This window comes from Lycium ferocissimum, chromosome 9, assembly GCF_029784015.1.
Source record: "Lycium ferocissimum isolate CSIRO_LF1 chromosome 9, AGI_CSIRO_Lferr_CH_V1, whole genome shotgun sequence".
Taxonomy (NCBI): Eukaryota; Viridiplantae; Streptophyta; class Magnoliopsida; order Solanales; family Solanaceae; genus Lycium; species Lycium ferocissimum.
In genome coordinates, this window is record NC_081350.1 from 46576154 (window position 1) to 46591915 (window position 15762).

Below are 15762 nucleotides of genomic sequence, written 5' to 3' on the forward strand. Positions count from 1 at the left end.
GTGTGTTTATCAAACACATCGGTAAGTCAAAAATGTTTATAAGAAAGTTTGATCAGCTTATAAGCTTAGTCAAACACTCTTTTGCAGTTGCTTTATAAATTACTTGTAGGTACTTCAGGAAGCTGCTTGTAAATCTACTCAATTATAACCTTCTTGCAGCTATTTTAGAGCTACTTGCCAATTATTTGTAAGCTACTTAAAACTTTTTTAGGAAACTATGAAAATAATAAATTGATATCCACAATTCGTATTCATAACAATTTGAATGTTTTATTCTGAAAGGTATTATGAGAATTAAAAAAAATACTAAAGATAAAATAGTAAAAAAATTGATCAAACCAAAAGTGCTTATAACGAAAACTAGCTTAAGTATTTTGAGTGTTTATAATTCAGTTTGACTAACTTATAAGCTTAGCTAACCATCTCTTACATGCTATTTTATAAGCTCATTGGAAAGGTAAAGCTAGTATCTAAAGCTTATGGGTTTGGGATTCTAGTCCTTTTAAAATTAAAATAAAGTCTAAACTAATAATGTGTACACATTTAATGAATTTCTTAAGGCAAATATAGAATTTGAACAAAAATTATTGAGTTCAGCCTAATCATAAACAATACTCTAGCTTTGCCCCTGACTACTTGTAGCTACTTCGGCTAGCTGCTTGTAAAACAACTGAAAAGCTACTTATAGCTACTTCAGCAAGCTGCTTGTAGAGCTTACTTATAAGCTACTTTAGGCAGCTGCTTGTAAAGCTACTTATAAGTTGCACGTATGCTTCTTGAAGCCGATTGTAGCTCAACGTACTCGTAAGTTACTTCTAAACTATGGTAGGAGGGATAAGTTATCCCATATAGATGGGATTGAGTGGGATTAGATGGGATAACTAATCCCACCTTGACTACTAATCCCACCTTTTATCCCATATAAATGGGATTGAGTGGGATAATAAAGGAATTATCCCACCAATCAAACATGGGATAATTTCAATTTCATAGGACTAATAATCTAATCCCATCCTATCCCTTCTACCAAACGACCCTGAAAACAATACAAAATAGATCATATCCACAATTCATATTCATAACAATTTGAATGTTCTATATTTAAATCTCTGCATCATCAAACAAAGTATTGCTCACTGGCAGTTAGGAACACCCCTAGCAGTCAACAAAGTACACAATCTAAATTTCCTCAAAACTGTTTATGAAACACAACAACAACAAATTAATAAAGAGAGCAGAAAACGTGGTTACCTTATCTTCTCCAAAACAAAATCTTTCCTTTTGTGGGGGACCTTAACCCCTTTTCCCTTTTGCTCTTCCTCCACCACAAAAATCCCAAAAATTATTTAAAAAAAATAAAAAGTAAAAATTAAAAAAAATAACAAAACCCCATTTCAGTTCTTGAATTAAAAGTTCCACTTCCACTACTAGTTCAACATCGAAGTCATAATTCATTAACTAGAAAGAAAATTTATCAACAAAAAACTTGGCAGTTCATTTTGTGTTGTGACTGCTTCACTAGTTCATTTGGAGATCTCTTTGGACTTCGAGTCATAGTTGATTTTGCAAAATACCAAATTTGCTAAAATATCCAATTTGCTACTCTTACACCACAAATCCCAAAATCAAGAAAAGAACAAAACCCCATTTCAGTTCTGGAATTTTCTATTCAATTCACTGATTTAAACTTACATTTCCACTACTAGTTCAAGATCCTAGTCATACTTCACTGACTAGCAACAAAATAACAAAAACTTGTTTGGAATCGAGGCATAGTTGATTCTGAACAATACCCAATTTGCTCTTCCTCTACTACAAATCCCAATTTTTTTTTTTTTTTTTTTAAAAAAAGAACAAAACCCCATTTCAGTTCTTGAATTTTCCACTGAATTTGCTATGGTGGAAAGTTCAATTGGAGGGGTGGTGCCTTTGGTGAAGGGTGAAGGGATGAGTAGTGGTGTAGTAAGGGATGAAGAAGAAGGTGTTGGGACAAGGATAGAATGGGAATTAGACAGGGAATTATTGTGTCCTATATGTATGCAGATTATAAAGGATGCATTTTTAACAGCTTGTGGACATAGTTTTTGCTATATGTGTATTGTTACTCATCTTCATAACAAGAGTGATTGTCCCTGTTGTTCTCATTATCTCACTACTAGTCAGCTCTATCCCAATTTCCTCCTTGACAAGGTTTGTTTTCATTTAATGTTGTTTCTTGCACTTTGTTTGGATGGTTGTTACATATTGTTTCATAATGTATCGTATTATATTGTATTGTATCATACTGTATTGTTTTGATTAATACAATGTTTGGATAGATTTTATTGTTTCCTGTTGTTATATAATGTCAAACATCAGCAGGGGAGAAATTTACAAGAAAAGTAGGGTAAGGAGTAGAATTACTATAAAAAGATCGGATAAAGGATAAATAGGATTATTAGATAATAAGTAAAGACAAATCGAGAAGGAAAAGAAAAGGTAACGACGCGATCACACCAAATCGGTCATTGCACACAATGGGATGGAGGCGTAGTTGATTCCGCAAAATACCCAATTTGCTATGGTGGAAAGTTCAATTGGTGGGGTAGTGCCCTTAGTGAAGGGTGAAGTGATGAGTAGTGTAAGGGATGATGAAGAAGCTGTTGGGACAAGGATAGAATGGGAATTGGATAGGGAATTATTGTGTCCTATATGGATGCAGATTATAAAGGATGCACAGCTTGTGGGCATAGTTTTTGCTGTATAGTTACTCATATTCATAACAAGAGTGATTGCCCATGTTGTTCTCATTATCTCACTACCAGCCAACTGTACCCCAATTTCCTCCTTGACAAGGTTTGTTTTAATTTATACTCTGTTTGGATGGTTGTTACATATTGTTTCATAATGTATCGTATTTATATTGTATTGTGTTGTGTTGTATCGTACTGTATTGTTTTGATGAATACTACTTTGTATAAATTGTACAGTTTCTCGTTGTTACATACTGTCACACATCAACAATTTGAAGGATAAATTTACAAGAAAAGTAAGGTACGGAGTAGAACTACTATAAAAAGATAGGATAGAGGATAAAATAGGATTATTAGATAATAAGTAAAGACAAAATAAGAAGGAAAAAGAAAAGGTAACGACGCGATCACACCAAATCAGTCGTTACACACAATGGAATGGACGCGTAGTTGATTCCACAAAATATCCAATTTGCTATGTGGAAAATTTGATAGGAGGGGTAATGCCCTTAGTGAGGGTGAAGTGATGAGTAGTGTAGTAAAGGATGAAGAAGAGGCTGTTGGGACAAGGATAGAATGGGAATTGGATGGGGAGTTATTGTGTCCTATATGTATGCAGATTATAAAGGATGCACTTTAACAGCTTGTGGGCATAGTTTTTGCTATATGTGTATTGTTACTCATCTTCATAACAAGAGTGATTGTCCCTGTTGTTCTCATTATCTCACTACTAGCCAACTCTATCCCAATTTCCTCCTTGATAAGGTTTGTTTTAATTTAGTGTTGTTTCTTACACTTATTTATGGAACTTTTTGTAGTATTATATTGCGATTGTGCCCAGCAAAGCTGAATGGATATTAATGATTCATCATATAGCTAACATAGTAGTAGTAGTTGTGCTGAAATATAGTCAATCTAATATGCGCTTGGAAGTATATTGTCATATATTTAGAAAAAGCCGACAAAAAACCAAAACAACTGAAAAACCGACAATTACCGAAGGGATGAGTAACCGATTTAATTGGTTTGGTTTAATTCCAACATTTGAAAAACCGATTTAATTGGTTTGGTTTCTTGTTAAAGGCAAACCAATCCAAACCGAACCATGAACACCCCCAGTGTTGGAATTGGTTGTTGGGCACCGATATCTAAATAACAGAGCTGACAAAATACATGGTGTTAAAGGGCATAGTACAATCACAATTTTGTAGTATTGGTTGAAAATGTGCCCAGTAAAGCGGAACGGACATTAATTATTCATATGGCTATTAGACAGGGATAATTGTGCCCTATATGTATGCAGATCATAAGGGATGCTTTTTTAACAGCTTGTGGACATAGTTTTTGCTATATGTGTATAGTTACTCATCTTCATATCAAGAGTGATTGTCCCTGTTGTTCTCATTATCTCACTACCAGCCAACTCTATCCGAATTTCCTCCTTGACAAGGTTTATTTAATTTAATGTTGTTTCTTAATAGCAGTTATTTATGGAATTTTTGTGTAGTATTGATTGAAAATTGCATAGTAAAGCTGAATTCATAGCTAACATGGTAGTAGTAGTTGTTGTTTAGTGTAGTGTTGGTATTGATTGTTAGGCACTGAAATCTAAATAGAGCTGACAAAGTACATGGTGTTGAAGGGCATAGTACAATCTAGAAGTGGCAAACGGGCAGGTCGAAAACGTGTTAAAATAAAAATGGATAAAATATCCGACCCACCCATATCTAACACGGATGAAAATGGGTTAACCAACAAATAATATGGATTCCCTTGGTTTCAAGAATAGTCAGGAAAGAACACAAGCGAAAAGCCAAATAAGCGGACTCCTAGAAAACAAGAACATGAAAACTAACAAGCAGACAAATAGGTATTGATAATATGGATATCCATATTTTAGTGGATATTACTTATTTGATCCATTTTTCAGTTATAACCATATTTAATTTGCGCCCTTATTTTTCTTAACCGTAGTAGCTACTAACATAGTACTAAACATCTAAATACCTGAGCTGACAAAGTATATGATGTTGAAGGGAGTAATACAATCACAATTTTTTCAGTATTGGTTGAAAATGTGCCCAGTAAAGCCGAACGGATATTAATTGGATTCATTTTTTTCTTTTGGATCAGGTAAACATATTTTCATTCATAAACATGGCCAAAAAACTGGCCGTATACAAGGGATATACTAAAAAGTAAAGAAATCTACAAAAAGAAGTAATTCTCTACAAACTCCACCCAATCTTCTATACAATTGAGGGCTCTATGGGTGCACCAAAAGAAAATAATGGATTCATATAGCCAACATAGTAGTAATAGTAGTTGTTGTTTAGTATAGACTATAGTGTTGGTATTGATTGTTGGGGACTAAAATCTAAATAGCTGAGCTGGCATAGTAAAATCTAAATAGCTGAGCTGGCATAGTAAATAGTGTTGAAGGGCATAGTACAATCACAATTTTGTACTATTGGTTGAAAATGTGCCCAGTAAAGCGGAATGGATATTAATTATATCCATATAGCCAATATAGTAGTAATAGACTAATAGTAGTTGTTGTTTAGTCTTATTGTTGGTATTGATTGTTGGGGACTGAAATCTGAATAGCTGAGCTGGCGTGGTAAATGGTGTTGAAGGGCATAGTACAATCACAATTATGTAGTATTGGTTGAAAATATGCCCGTTAACGGAACAGAGGTTGATTATTCTTAAAGCCAACATAGTAGTAGTAGTAGTTGTTTAGTATAGTGTTGGTATTGAACTATTGGTTGTTGGGCACCGAAATCTAAATAGCTGAGCTGACAAAGTAAATGGTGTTGAAGGGCGTAGTACAGGATATAAACTGCTTTGGCGTGTTGCCTTTTTTTGGTTATTCCGGAATCGTTATCTCGACCATGTGACGGAAGCACGAAGAAATGATTAAGTACATGCGCACCTGCAAGTTTCAGTTGTTTGGTATCTGTGCTGCAGTGTTAAATGTTGAATTTTGGCGGGGAAATGGAGTCATTTGTGGTTTTAAGCTGTATTTCGTGCAGGTCAAGAATTGTTAAAAGGGAGAAAAAAACTGACTAAATGCATTTAGTGTGCTCTAGACCGCAAAACCCACTGATATCTCTGCACAAATAATCTGGGCATGCACTGATATTTTGTAAGCATATTTCTCTGTATTTGTGCCTTTCTTCACTGAAGCATGGGCTTTAAGGCACCTTAACTATGCTTTGCATTAAAAGAAACATATCTTGGCGCTTTTCTACGCTTTTCGCCTTTGATAGCACTAGACACAAATGTTCTACTGACATTAAATATGAATCCAATCACATCCTTAGCCACTTATCTGGGAGATGTCGGGAAATTGGCGTGTTTGAGAGAAGAAGATCTATCTGAAAGATGTTCAGAAAGTGGACGTGTTTTGAGATAAATTGATGACATGAAGGATAGTCTGATCTGATCAGACATTGAAAAGAAATTGAAGGCTCTCAGTGATGTGTTGGTCATGTACACTTGAGCATCTGATGACTGTAACATCAGAAGGGTATAATCTATAATGTTCCAAAAGAGAATTTCTATGGTGGAGATAGGAAGTTTCACTTAGTCAGCTGAGAGGATGTTATGTCTCTAAAGAAATGAGAGGATCTTGGGGTGAAAGATCTCCAAGTTTTCAACAGGAACGTAACAACATTTTAGTAGCTCTCCTTTTATGTTATATGTGAATGATGTCTTGTCTTCTAATCAGACAACACGCTTTCTCTAATAGGTAGACGAGGTGTTTTATTGATTTCTTTTTACGAGAGGACAAATCTCCACTTCAGTGCAAATACAATTTGGATTTTTTTCGAATTAAGATTTTTTTTATGTGAGGTAAATTCAAAATTGATCTAATTGTGTAATCATCAATTGGAGGTTCCAAATTCCTTATATTTCTCATTCACACTATCCTTTTGGAAATGGATTTGAGCGGCTAGGATTTCTTTTAAAGTACGAATGCATAAATACCTTGAACTTTTGAGAAGGAGGTTTCACCCATCTCGCAAACTTACGCTTATCTGGGGCAGTCTCTTTGCCATTTATAACTAGTACATTAACTTAACATACATATATTTAGCAAGGGCTTCTTCCGCTTTTCTATCATCACTTTAATTTAGTAAAGAAACATTTTCTTTGTGTAGGAAGAAAGAAAGGTCCCTTTCAAGAAAGCCGAAAGAATGGAAAAAATATGGCAAGCAATTAAGCAGTTAAATGTGTTATTAGCTCCCTTGAACTGACTCAACAGAAGTGGGCCTTCAGAGATGGTTTGCACAATGCTAAAAAATATGATTAGGATGATATGCTTCCATCAGATCAGGATGTTGGACTCATATTAGATTCCAAATTGGTCGTTCCTTCTTAATCGTCTTTGAACATATTAGTAGGATTTGTTGATTTTTTCTGCCTTTAATCTCTCTGAAAATTGATGTATCGAGCTTCTTTTCCATATTGACTGGTAAGATTTAAGTTTCATTTGCTCTCAAGTACCAGTTTGTCTTTACAATCGAATAAACTTTTGCTAAGAGATATTAATGTAGCATATATATCAGATGGTTGCATCTTGAAATGATTTACTTCATAATGCAGCTTATTGTTAAAGGTTTCTCTGTACCACCTTTGTAGCTATTGAAGAAGACATCTGCTCGTCAGATTTCAAAAACTGCATCTCCTGTTGAACAATTTCGTCATTCATTGGAACAGGTGAGCTTTTTCTCAATCTCTAGGTGAAGTCACAATTAAGTTGGTGTTCGATTTTTTTTTTTTTTTTTTTTTTTTGACACGACTAATTTAAGATTGTTTGATGAAGAACCTCCCTGTTCAAGTTTGCTCTTTAACTACTAATCTAAAATTGGGTGATCTGATTTATATGTTTTTTGAGTTATTGTACTTTGACCTAAATTTTAGCTGTGCCTGAATTCTTATTTTAGTTTTGGTATCTTACTTTGGCTCTATGTTTTAAGGAGCATAATAAAGTTGGCTATCCAGAGATTTTTAGTGTAATTATTTGTTTTTATAGTTAGGCTTGTCTAAGTTGACTAAATTGTTCAAAATCTCGGATTTCTAAATTCTTGTAAGGCCATCCTGGTAATGTGCTGGTTTGTGATAGTATTTAGTAGTTCTCACTTCTTATTAGTGCTTGATGGTTGTTATTTTAGTATTTATTCAATTGGCAGACTAATCTTCAGTTAGATGCCATTCTTTTGTGGAAACAGAGATGTTTTTTATCCTTGAATTGTAGTTGGGTGTTAATGTCAGTCTACATAGAGGTATGAGTATAACTACTAGTTAGATTGACCTGTGTCTCTTTTTATGAATGTCGAGAAATATAATTTCTTGGGTTAGAAGCAGTTGGAGCAGGAAAGTGGAATATGCTCTATTATAGTTAATGTAACAGATTGGAATCAATAGGCTTTTTTTCTTGATTTAAAAAAAGAAAAAGAAAAAAAAAAGTGTCTAGGGTGTAGCGAGTATGGTGATACATGAATGGACACAGTTGTCGAGGTGAAACTACAATGGAGCTAAAGAGAAATTGAAATGGTGATGATCTGATTTGTAGTGTTCATAGGCTATGGGAATGGCAAAAGGCTAATAGGTTTCTGTGACAAGAAGGGTTAAAAAGTAATTGGTAAAAAAATGGGTTAAACTATCTACAATTGAAAAAAAGCAAAAAAAAGGTAAACCATGTCTATTGTGGTTTTGAAGTTGTGAATCGAAATTTCATATGGTAATCTAGACATATAAAAATGGTTTCTTGTGATATAGTTACATTTGTGGTTCTGAGATTCTTCTCCATGTGTTGAACATGGGTAGTTTGAGAGATGCTTCATATTCAATGCCAAAGGAGTTAAAAAACCTAATATAGAAGCATTCGTTAGTCCTCCAGTTTTACTTCCTAACCAAATAACTAAGTGTCTCTGTTCTTTTCATTTTATTCTTTTGCCCTCAATTTAACTATAAAAGTGATTGGTAGAACTGCTTGAAAGATCACAGATTATGGAGCTCCGCATTAGGAACCAGACATAAGATTTCTGCTATTTTTTATGTTCTTTTTATTGGTCTGTATGGAATAAATCGCACACCTATAAAGATTTAACTGTCAGTATCAGTTTGTGTAGAAGCTTGAGATGTGACACTTGTTATGCTTAGACAGGGTTGTGAAGTATCAGTTAAGGAGCTGGACACTCTATTGTCGTTGTTATCAGAGAAAAAGAGGAAATTGGAGCAGGAAGAAGCAGAGCGAAATATGCAAATTCTGCTAGACTTCTTACAGATGCTAAGGAAGCAAAAAGTTGATGAACTCAATGAGGTTTGTGTGCTTTAATACCACCTAGAGAAAAAAAAAAGTCAAGAAAGGAAGAGTAGATATTTATTTTAAAGAAGAAAAAATGTATCATGGTAGAAAAGCGTATGACCATATGCTAGATTTTGGGCGCCTTTTACTGACTTTCTGTTTGGTTATCCCTATTACTGTTGTTTCTTCTCTCTAAATAACTTCAAGATATATTATATACAAGTGGTTCTTCACTTGGGTCATTGTGTCTTCTTTAAAGTCTTGGACAGCTACAGTTGCTTTCTCCAAATAACAACCTGATAACCAGTTTGTTGATTTGTGCATTTCATTAGGTGCAAAATGATCTGCAATACATCAAAGAGGACTTAAATTCAGTGGAGAGACATAGAATAGACCTATACCGGGCTAGGGATCGGTACTCAATGAAGCTTCGAATGCTAGCAGATGATCCTATTGGGAAAAAACCTTGGTCTTCATCCACTGATAGGAACTTCGGTGGTCTTTTCTCCGCTTCACGAAATGCACCTGGAGGATTACCGACTGGAAACTTGACATACAAAAAGTTGGACGGCAGAGCTCAAATAAGCTCTCCTGGACCACCGAGAAAAGATACTTCAATCAGTGAAATGAATTCACAACATATGAGTCAATCAGGTCTGGCTGTGGTTAGGAAGAAGCGCGTCAATGCACAGGTTCGTGGTTGTGACATTATGTCACATACAGGTTTCTTAACTATTAATTTACTCCCTCTGTTTCAATTTGTTTGTCTCAGTTTGACTCGTAAGGAGTTTACGAAAATAAAGAAGACTTTTGAATCTTGCGGTTTTAAACTAAAGATGTGTGTAATGTACCAAAATGCCTTTGAATCTTGTGATCTTAAATAAGCCATGTAAGATGTTGGATGTAAAGAGTTACTAAATATAGAAAGTGGCATTCTTTTTCAAAACAGACTAAAAAGGAGAGTAGGACAAACAAATTGAAAAAGAGGAAGTACTTTTTTGCTGTAATTTCTTTGGTTATGAAATAAAATGATCTCTGTAATTGATCAGTACTGGGCTTCACTACTGGATTCATGACTTACGGGGAAATTTGATAAGAAAACAGACTATTCTTTGATCACACGTATCTTGTATGAAAGCTTGTGGTGATCAAACTAAGATGATCACATGGTCACATTACATTCTAGGTTTAAATTTCTATTTTTCAGCTACCCAACTTATTCCCGTTATAATGGTGATCTCACATATGCTGATTTTAAAGAGATCTATCGTGCACAATCCTTCTTGATAAGCGATTTTCCATCAGCTTTCAAGCTTTCTCGTTGAGAGATGTAAGCAGTACATATACCTCCATCAAGTAATTAGATATATGAACTGGCTTTTGCCTGTGTTGGTTATTGGTATCTTTCTAGCCTGCCTTTCTACTCTTCGATATCTATTGGTGAATGGTTTTTATATTTGACTACAGTTCAATGATCTCCAAGAATGTTACTTGCAAAAGAGACGTCAATTGGCAAACAAATCGCGTGTTAAGGAGGAAAAGGACGCAGATGTTGTACAAAGAGAAGGTTACAGTGCAGGACTAGCAGATTTTCAGTCTGTACTTAGCACTTTCACTCGTTATAGGTATAATTTTTAGTCTGTTATTTGCTCAACATGCTTGCTTTTAAATTCTTGCACTTTTTTTTTAATTTTTTTTTTTTTTTTGCTAATTTTAGTTTTATTCTTTAACAGTCGGTTAAGAGTCATTGCTGAGCTTCGGCATGGGGATCTTTTTCACTCTGCCAATATCGTGTCAAGGCAAGTTTGGTCTTCGTGTATAATTGAAGGCTTAAAGTTATCCCTTTTTTTTCCCCTAAAAAAAAGGGCTTCGCTGGAGGGCTGATTTTGCTGTGTCTCGTAAATGTTTGTGTTTTTAGTAAACCCTCAGACCTGAAATTGCAATCACAGACACAATAAAAGAAAAAAGAAATTCAGGAAATTGTCTTATTAGCCATACCATTCATTTGGTTCTCTTACTTACCTCTGGTAGGCGAATCTTATTCCAAGAACTAAACTTTAAATATGTTTTTATTGCAGCATTGAATTTGATCGTGATGATGAGTTGTTTGCTACTGCTGGAGTTTCACGACGTATAAAAGTTTTTGACTTCTCTTCGGTGAGTTTTTAACTTATAGCTGGTTTGGTCTCTTGATACCATTAGGTGCAATGACGTATCATAGGTCAATGTCTATGGTTGATTTTGTAAATGAGAAAGTTCAAAAGCTATTTTATTCTGAAATTATTTTCACCTTTTGATTATTCATAAAAACAAGCCCGAGGCTGATCCAAGTGTGCAAACTCAACTTCAGTATTAATGAGTTATTCGGCTCAAATTCCAAACAAGCTTGAAATCAAGCTTGATCACAACTACACCTCAATCCCAAACAAGTTGGGGAAAGCAAGACTCACATAATTTTAGTGAAAGTTGAACTTGGCTCAGCTTGTGCAACAAACTAACAAGCTGATAAATCAAGTTTGTGCTCGAACCTCAATTCAAGCTAAAGTATGTGGAGTATATATTAATAGCAATTTATAAAAGTAATACAGCAAATTTTAGAATTAAATGGGGTGATAAGTTTTTGTCGCACTAATAACTTGAAAAATGTAGTTATAAAATGATATGCAAATTGTTACAGAATAGATATTTTCAAACGAATAATTGTTAAAAACAAATTGTCCATAAATACAAAAGAGCAGAGCTCGAGTTTGTACAGACTCAGCTCCTTTAACTGACTAGCTGAAAATTTAAAGAAGCTCAGAGACTAAGAGTTGAGCTCACACATGGTACGGTTCAATTACAACTCGTACGATCAAGACTTTGTTGGCATACATAACGCTTGATATTATGTGATATGTGTGAAAATGGAATCTTTCTCAGGGAACAAATTGCGGTTCTCCGTGAAGGTCACCTTCTTTCTGGAATAATAAGTGTAGCTGCAAATTTGGAGTTCCTGGTCGTAGATAGCACATTGCCTGTTTTGTGCATAGTGTATTTTATAAAAAAAATTATATGTTACCTACAACACATTGAAGTGGTACTTATGTAGGAGAAAATCAGCTGATGGTATCTTCTATTTATCTTAGTTATTCTTGTGCTTCTGCATTTCAGGTTGTAAATGAACCTGCCGATGTACACTGCCCTGTTGTTGAAATGTCTACCCGATCTAAGCTGAGCTGCTTGAGCTGGAATAAGTATACCAAGAACCACATATCTAGTAGTGATTATGATGGAATAGTAACTGTATGGGATGTGACCACTAGACAGGTGAATCAGCACTTCTGCTAATCAGTATTCACTGTATACTTATTCGTCTTGCTACGACTGATACTGATCCTTTCTGATGTTCAGAGTGTGATGGAATATGAAGAGCATGAGAAACGGGCATGGAGTGTTGATTTTTCACGCACAGAACCCTCGATGCTTGTGTCTGGAAGTGATGATTGTAAGGTATTAAAGGATCACTTACTCACTTGTCAAACAAATCTTAATCTATTTATGTTGGTAATACTCGGGCCTATCCGGATTGTGGACGAATATAAATTTTTGGAATTCTGTGTGATTGTTTCCCTCTTTCGATTAATGCTGTTCCCATAGGGCTTAAAACAACGTAGAAAAATTCTTATGTCATATCAATGGGTTCTCTCCTTAAGTCACTGCTACTGAAATCTTTGTTACAGCAGAATTCTGCTTCCTGAGCCCCGATCTTTGTTTTATCCTTTCTTTTCTCTCTTTTTTTTTTTCCCCTTCCTCCCTAACCTTGTAATAAAACCAGGTATTGCAAATATTTTTCCGCATCTCAGACAACTTTTTAGAGGTGAAATCTTACTAAACTTTACCAGCAAACCTTTTCCTTGCTAGCTCTGAAACTAAAGGATCTTCATCATGTTCAACCTTTGCTACAGCAAAATAAAATTTATACTTATTGAAAGAGATGTGTTTTATAGGTGCTTAGGGTTCTTTCTGCAGGTCTTCTAATTGGAGGCCTCAAAGCAGGAAATATCCTATTTAATGTGGCACATTTGTCTTATCTAAATACCTTGGACTTAAAATCAAAATCTCGGTTTCTCATCATGTCTCTACATTTTGGGCCATTAGTTTATACTAGAAGAAAATTTCTAGGCATACTATTCCTCCATATAGTTTCTGTTGTTTTGAACAATTTATCTTTATTGCTTTCTGGGTAGTTTTTTTTGTTATGCAACCATGTTTTCCACTGTCTGAGACAATAACTTGAGTGCTTATCTTTTCCCTAACTTAGGTTTGCATCATCATTCTATGCTGCTGCAGGTCAAAGTTTGGTGCACTAACCAGGAAGCAAGTGTCCTTAATATTGATATGAAGGCAAATATATGCTGTGTGAAATATAATCCTGGATCTAGCGTTCATATAGCGGTAAATTTCTTATTTTATGAAGAGATTTCTTTTATTCTTTATTTCCAGTTCTGCACTGCTGGTGAATTCTTATTTAGATGTGGTGGTCTCTTCTCTTCTCTACTTCCACTGTGAGGGGAGGTGTGTTATGTTTCGAGAGAAGTATCCTGAAAAGTTTTTGTTGCTGACGATATGCTTGACTTTGTGAAAGAGCTGTGAATCACTGTTCAAATTCACTCACAAAATCACTGCCGAGCCCTTGAATTACCTTCACCTTGAAGCATATAGTTACCAGATTAGTACCGTCTTCTATAATGGAACCTTTATCAAATATGTGAATACCTTTGTACTCCTCAAGCACATGGGTGATAATCTGTACGTTTGCAATCTGAAAAGACCGTGACTGATATTATAGGATTCTATCCTCTACTAAGATGCAATAACTGAACATATATTCGATTGATTGCTCATACATGCATGTTTTTTACTCTCCTGGTGCTATTAGGTTGATGTCCATGAATAGGTTCTTGCTGTAATCATGCCATGGTCAAACTTTTTTTGCAGTTACATATGGATTATCTTTCCTTTATTCGGTTATCTATGCAGACTCCCTGCTTCTTTATGACAGATAAATCCATTTGTGACCCTCTATCAAGTGTTCCTTGAAAGTTTTTGAATGCTATTTGGACCATGAATTTCTCATAAATCTCTGTTTTTTCATTTCAACCCAAAAAAAGTATAAAAAAGGATATATTCTCATGGTGTACATCTCGTGTAATCCTGTAGGTTGGCTCTGCGGATCATCATATTCATTATTATGACTTGAGGAACACCAGCCAGCCAGTTCACATTTTTAGTGGCCATAGAAAAACTGTTTCTTATGTAAAATTTTTGTCCAACAATGAGCTCGCTTCAGCATCAACGGACAGTACACTGCGATTGTGGGATGTGAATGAAAATCTACCTGTAAGCCATCTTTTTAAGTCTACTACTTCATTGAGGAATTTTTTTCTGCCGCCAACCAGTTGTAGTGATTGATGAGATTTTTCTTCGGTTAACACTATTTGAGTGTTTCTCTAGGTTCGCACACTTAGAGGACATATGAATGAGAAAAACTTCGTTGGTCTCTCAGTGAACAATGAATTCCTCTCATGTGGCAGTGAAACAAATGAAGTATTCGTGTACCATAAGGTCAGCAACTTTTTAATCTTTTTTGAAGTGCGGATAGTTTTTTGATTTTTAACTAATGCTTTGGGATGGTATAGGCGATTTCCAAACCTGTGACTTGGCATAGATTCGGTTCCCCAGATGTAGACGAAGCCGATGAAGATGCCGGATCTTATTTCATCAGCGCAGCGTGCTGGAAGAGCGATAGCCCTACGATGTTAGCTGCCAATAGTCAGGGAACTATAAAAGTGCTAGTCCTTGCAGCTTGAGTTAATAAAGCTGCTAGTTAAGAATATGCTTGATTGAGATGCACTTGAAATTTTATAGTGGAAACACAGTGAAATGGATTTCACATTCAATTTTTTTATGTAGATATCTATTCAACCATCAGATGGCATGGTTCACCATATTTGTCAAATGTATTCATATTAAAACATGTAACAAGTTGTAGGGCTTGGTTAATTTAGGAGGATGTACTGCTCTTTAATGACACAGGCAGAGTAATACTATAATGACAAAGTTTTGCTTTTTAGTTCAGTGTATCGAGGACATCGGTTTTACACTGTTTTGTGGAATAAACTTACTTGTATGCGGTGTTTACACCAAACAGCATCCTTTGTCATGATTAAGTAATAAATCTCTGAATGTACACATTATGAACCATTGTTGAGTGAAAAAATGTATGTCGAAAGTATATGCAATGTTATCATTGATTTCCTGTGAACGTTAAGTGGATACAATCTTTCATGTTTGTTGTCCACACATGCACGTACAAAGGCGAGAGAGAGAAACAAAGGTTGTTTTTTCACGCCAACATAAAAGTGTGATACAGCTCAACATTTGAGTAGGGTTGATATTTTAGAAGAAGAAGCTCAGGAGGGATAGAAAAGATACAAGAATTTTCAGTAACCTTGCAATCTCGAGGGTTATGCAAAACGTTACGGACTTGCAAGGTCAAGAAAACTGGAACTATCGTTCAAAAATTCTAAAAGATAAGAAAATAATATAAAAAGAACAAGCTCAGGAAGGATAACGTCACTGCATGCGTCACGACGATGACTCTTGATGCCTTAGTTCATCACCTTCATATAAATGAACCATGACTTGTAGCACCATTTCTTCTTGGTCTAGTAC

The 15762-nt window shown here is 35.1% G+C and overlaps 1 protein-coding gene across 4 annotated transcripts; it reads left to right on the top strand.

Moving 5' to 3' along the window:
* The first annotated feature begins 1375 nt into the window (after window positions 1-1375).
* Window positions 1376-15424, top strand: LOC132031100 (E3 ubiquitin-protein ligase COP1-like). 4 transcript variants are annotated; one of them, XM_059420963.1, is made up of 13 exons: window positions 1376-2190; window positions 7380-7457; window positions 8908-9063; window positions 9381-9740; window positions 10516-10673; window positions 10782-10847; window positions 11127-11205; window positions 12199-12354; window positions 12439-12537; window positions 13378-13482; window positions 14248-14427; window positions 14542-14652; window positions 14727-15424. In XM_059420963.1, the coding sequence occupies exons 1-13, from the start codon at window positions 1897-1899 to the stop codon at window positions 14895-14897; spliced, it is 2013 nt and encodes a 670-aa protein (XP_059276946.1). In that variant the 5' UTR covers window positions 1376-1896; the 3' UTR covers window positions 14898-15424. The 4 variants fall into 4 exon arrangements, with proteins under 4 accessions (XP_059276946.1, XP_059276949.1, XP_059276947.1 ...); XM_059420966.1 differs by lacking the exon at window positions 1376-2190 and adding an exon at window positions 2361-2835; XM_059420964.1 differs by lacking the exon at window positions 1376-2190 and adding an exon at window positions 2937-3497.
* The last annotated feature ends 338 nt before the right edge of the window (window positions 15425-15762 follow it).